Source organism: Arachis hypogaea, chromosome 8 (assembly GCF_003086295.3).
Source record: "Arachis hypogaea cultivar Tifrunner chromosome 8, arahy.Tifrunner.gnm2.J5K5, whole genome shotgun sequence".
NCBI lineage: Eukaryota > Viridiplantae > Streptophyta > Magnoliopsida > Fabales > Fabaceae > Arachis > Arachis hypogaea.
The window spans coordinates 30,833,360-30,838,457 of NC_092043.1; the positions used below are offsets into that span (position 1 = coordinate 30,833,360).

The window sequence follows — 5,098 nt, forward strand, 5'->3', positions numbered from 1 at the left end:
CTCTCTCTTCCTACTTCAATTCTGTTTTTACTGTTCAGATGAAAAATAAAAAATGTCTCGTGTCAAGTGACGAGACAAAATGAAAATGTCTCGTGGCTAGGGACGAGATAAAAACAGAAAAGTCTCTTCTAAGTTCAGCAAGTGATAGCAAGCAAAAAGAGGCTAAGATTCAACCCCCCTTCTCTTAGCCACTGAAACCATCAGTATGATAATCTAATCGATTGAAATTTGAAACGCGCTATATATTAATTCTGGTAACTATACGTATTCAGCCTCCTTCCCCTTTTTAAACATAACAACACTATTTTTCCTAACCTCTTTTCTCTCTCTAAATCCAAAAAACTTTATTCTTTTTCTCTAATCTTATCAACATCCACTCAAAACTACATACATATTATAAATTCTCATCTAAATTTCTAAAAAATCCACCAAACCAATATTATTAATCCTCAACAATACTCACTGTTTGAAGTTAAAATTTGTGACTAGAATTTATCACAATTATATTATCATGTAATGAAATTATTATTAAGTCGTAAAACTAAACGGATTGCCAATCTGCTATGCGAGAACTTTGCAGAAATATTAGTTGGAGTTGATTAGCCATGACTTGGTGATTAAAAAAATAGCATATTCAAATGTATAAATAAACATCATGTGTAATAATATCATTTAAGCGAAGTTCATAATACAATATGAGCTTAGAGTAACAGTTTTTGCTTATTCTCTATTAAGAGAATATAATTAAGAGTAGAGTTATATCTTATTGTTATTATGTTTTTTTTTTAATATGTTATACTATTATTGAAAAATTAAGATTATGTTATATTGTTGTTGAAGTGTTTATATAAGTGAGTTATTTTAGACAAAATCAACTGTATTTATATTTTGAAAATGTATATATATATTTTTTAAAATAAGGTTTGGATGATGATTGAAAATTTTCGATAGAATAATTTTAACTTATGCGAAATTATTGAACAAGTCAAATACTCAAAAGAAAAAGTATAAAGAGATAATGAGAATAGTAAACAATGTGAATAATAGAATAAAAAATTAAAATTAAAATCATAAATTAAATTATTAATTAATTATTTTTAATTTCAGATTTTGAATTTTAAAAAATAAAGATTTGTAATTAAACAAAATCATAATTAACAAAATTTACTCCCAATATCACACTAACCTTTCATTCTTCATTTGCGATCTCCGGTCCGCCAAGTCACTCCAGCGCCGCTGCACATCCCCGCTGTCAAGCCTCTCCTCATCCCGTTTGCATTCTATTGCGATGCGAGATCGCGTGCGCAGCCCCGTGCATCCTCCTTTCCGCTGTCCACCCGTCGCCGGCCGTGCAGGTCCCATTGCAGCGTCATCGTGCATGGTAGTGTTTTCGACGTCTAGCGCCATACCTTGCTACATTTTCATACATGCATATTAGTCACTTGTACGTAAATGGAGTCCAACTTGAATGAACTACTTTGTGATGCCCCATCGTCATTCACCAACGAAAATTTCTCTCATTCACATGTAGTTACTAATAGATAATAAGCTAAATGTTCAGTTCATTAGGTATACTGATGGTTAGTCTAATATTTATGCAGCTAGTTTGATTAAGTAGTCACTAGTAACATATGTCGGATGTTTAATTTAATAGATATGCAGATGGTTATGTTGATTCTTAATTGGATATTTATTCCTTTTGATTTGGTTTACTCATGCACAGTTAATAATAGCTGGATGTTCAATTCACTGTATTTACGAATGGTTATCCTAATATTAGGATTTAGGAGATAATTTGAGAATAGGTTACTTTTTTATTTTATTGGGCCAATTCTAAAACTAATTGTTCACAAAAATTTATTATCTACTTAGTAAAATTGATTTTATTAAATGTTTAATTAAATTTTCAAGTGAAAATTAGATAAGCATAAAAATAAAAAGAATATCATATGTTAACATCTATGTTTAGAAAATTAAAAAATATTATTTATACATTAAAATTAATTACTAAAATTAATTATTAATGTATTTGATATATAAAATATATTTTAATTTATTTTTAATATATATTTATATTTTAATATATATTTTATATTAATGATTTATTTTAGTGATTAATTTAAATGTTCATGCAATATTCTTGTTATAGAATTGACCTTTACCTTTACTCTTTTGGGGGTATTTCCCTGGAGGGTGCGCAGCAAATCACAATAAGCCTTCGTCTCCCAAAGTTACCACTGTAAATTGGTGAGCAGCTATACGGAAAGAAGAAGAAAAAGAAGCAGCTGAAACTTCTTGCTCCTTGGTCCTTCACTCCTTCTTGTTCCTTACTTACGTTTCTCATCTTCCCAATCCCTAAAACCCTAAATTACTACCCGGAATCCCCTTTCCGTTTTCCTCAATCACCTCTAACTGTTTCCATTCCCATTTCCGATATTCCCACAAAACTCGCCTTCTCTCTGCTTCCTTTAATTCTTTTTAGCGCTTTTACAAACCTCTCCCTCACAGGACAGAGCACGTAGGTTGCAGATCCATAATGAATTTCGGGTTTTCTCGCTCACATCAATCTGTAAGTTCTTTTTCACGCTGATCTCGATTTCTTCCCCTTTAATACCATTTGAGTTTCTCAATATAACCCTAATTTCAACGACCTTTATCTGATTTCGCTCATTGACTTCCTTTGACTTGTCCATTTGCAATTTGGGATTTTTAGCTACTTATATTGTACATAAGCATAACTATGTAAGAATTCCCAAATTCCCCATTCTAATTTCAGGAAGAAGCAACTGAAGTAATTACTATTGTTTTGGTGTTTCTTTATTTAATGTTAAGCAGGTGTTTAGCGTGTAATTAGCTAATTGGGAATCATGTCGAGGCCCATGTTGCTTGTTTTTCTGCTGCTTATACTCATAATCACTTCGCAGTTCGAGTGGAAGCAACAGCTAGTGGCCGATGTTGACTCAAATACCGCTCTATCTCAAAAGCAGCATCAGATTACAAAGGGTGAAGAAACTGTGAAGGAGAAGGTGTTGTTTTGGTTTATCCCCATTCTCCACTTTGTTTGGTTTTTGTGCATCTCTGTTTTATAATTTGTAGCATTTTAGCTATGATCCAGTATCTCTTTGGTGTGTTGTTGTTCTAAGTCTGTTAGGTTGCACTTTGATTCAAGATGCATGTTATCAACTTCTCTTACGAGAGAGAGATCTCTGAGAGAGAGTATAAATATACATGGCACCGACTTCAATGAAGATGCCAAAAACATCTTCCCAACATATGTACCCTTTTTGTTTATGGTTATTAACCCCACCAAGATTGGTGACCCAAACATCTCGACATCAGAGAGAGAGAGAGGAGGATTCCTGAAAAAACATTCATGCTGCTAAGTTAGGACATAGGAGACTCGATAAGTCGTGCACTAGAAGTTTATGAATTTGTTGACAAGAAGATAACTTTTGCTGGTCTGGCAAGACTGGCCGCACTGGTGGAAGCTATATTTTCCTTAGGTTACCACAGATAGCAAGGTTTTTTTGTGGGGTTGGGGTTAATGTCTTTGGTTTGAATCTCATGATTGTTGGTTATTGCTTCTTTAAACAATGAAATTAATGGGAAAGGGGGAGGTAATTTATTATGAATAACCATCTTTTAGCTCTTTAGCTTAACAAATTGCTTTATATATGTAAGACAAGAAATTGTGTTGTTGCCCCTTTGGTCTTCTTTGCTTATAGCCGATAAAATCTATTCACATAAGCTTAGAGGATATTCTTCTAGTTGTATAATATATTGCTTTGATTGGCATCTCTCTGCATATTGGATCCTTGTTTTGAGTGAACATATGGACTTGTAGAAGCCATAGTAAACTTTCTAGGTTTTTTTTTCCCCAAAAGCATAGTAAACCATTAGTTAGTTGTTTGAATGTTGATTAGTTATGTGATATGTTTGGGAACCATTAATGACGTTGCTTAGTGGTACATACATTTTGTCTCTCACCAACAATGACATAGTCTGAGTTTATGGTGGCTATACTAGTTCCTTTAAACTAATCATAGTAGCACTGTTAAATGTTTACATAATCACATACCTTCTAGCTTTTCTTTTCCATGTATTATTCTATGTAACTAATATTTACTTATAAAATTATCTGGTGTAGCCATTCTATCTATTATTTACTTAAAGTTTTCTTTTAATGCTTGTTGCTTCTGCAGATCATTTTAGTACAAGAAAAGAATATACGAAGACTGAACGAGCTTGTGCGGCATCTCCAGGAACAACTGCAGCAGTGTAGAGGAAGCAATGGAACTACAAATGGCACTGCAAGCCCTCTAGCAGAGCGGATTCTGGAGCTCGAGCGACAACAGATTTTAGAGGATTAAACAAAATGTGGCAAGTATATTCATGGTGTTCATCTTTCTGCCCCATTTGTAAAGTTGTATCTTATAATTCGTTACAAGGGAATGTTGTAAAAGATTTGCTCCCTGTATGATTTGCGATTTTGAACTCCATCTCAATGCGATTTCCACATAATCTCATCCAGTGGAAGGTGCAAATTGTTTGAATCATCTGTTAACCAATGAATAACAAAATATGGCTTGGATTACTATGATGATGTGATTCCGAGTTCCAACTATTGTCGGCCAAGTAGCTGGAAGCAGGAGATTAAGAAAGCATAAATGTTAGGATGCTAGTAAAAAGTAGTTATTATTATTATTATTATTATTATTATTATTATTATTATTATTATTATTATTCAACTTGTAAATTTAAAAAGTAGTTAATTTTATTAATAGGACAATGTATGATTAAGTGCTTGTTTGGGCGTCATTATTTTGATAGAAAAAGATATTTTTTCAATGAAATTTTTTTTTAACGTATTTGGTAAATTATTAATAGTAAAAGTAAAAATATTAGAAAAATAAAAAAATATTTTTTTTGAGAAACTGTATTTTATATTTTTTTAAAAGATTTTTTTCTTAAAAAAAGGATATTTTTCATAAAATAAATAAATAAATAAATAATTACTTTTATATCGTTATATATAAACATAATTGATAGATAAAAGGATCTTTTTGTACGGGATAATCAAATATAAAATTATTTTTAT

The 5,098-nt window shown here is 31.7% G+C and overlaps 1 protein-coding gene across 2 annotated transcripts; it reads left to right on the plus strand.

The window, feature by feature from the left end:
* The first annotated feature begins 2,155 nt into the window (after positions 1-2,155).
* Positions 2,156-4,600, plus strand: LOC112706938 (uncharacterized). Of its 2 annotated transcripts, none has more exons than XM_025758469.3 (3): positions 2,156-2,569; positions 2,925-3,026; positions 4,203-4,600. In XM_025758469.3, exons 1-3 carry the CDS (start codon positions 2,537-2,539, stop codon positions 4,368-4,370), a joined length of 303 nt encoding a protein of 100 aa, XP_025614254.1. In that variant the 5' UTR covers positions 2,156-2,536; the 3' UTR covers positions 4,371-4,600. The 2 variants fall into 2 exon arrangements, with proteins under 2 accessions (XP_025614254.1, XP_025614253.1); XM_025758468.3 differs by having other exon boundaries at positions 2,174-2,569; positions 2,836-3,026.
* The last annotated feature ends 498 nt before the right edge of the window (positions 4,601-5,098 follow it).

Coding starts and splice junctions, on each gene's coding strand:
- LOC112706938 (XM_025758468.3), top strand. CDS start 2,868: ATGTCGAGGCCCATGTTGCTTGTTTTTCTGCTGCTTATACTCATAATC. Junction 3,027..4,202: donor AAGAAACTGTGAAGGAGAAG/GTGTTGTTTTGG, acceptor TTGCTTCTGCAG/ATCATTTTAGTACAAGAAAA.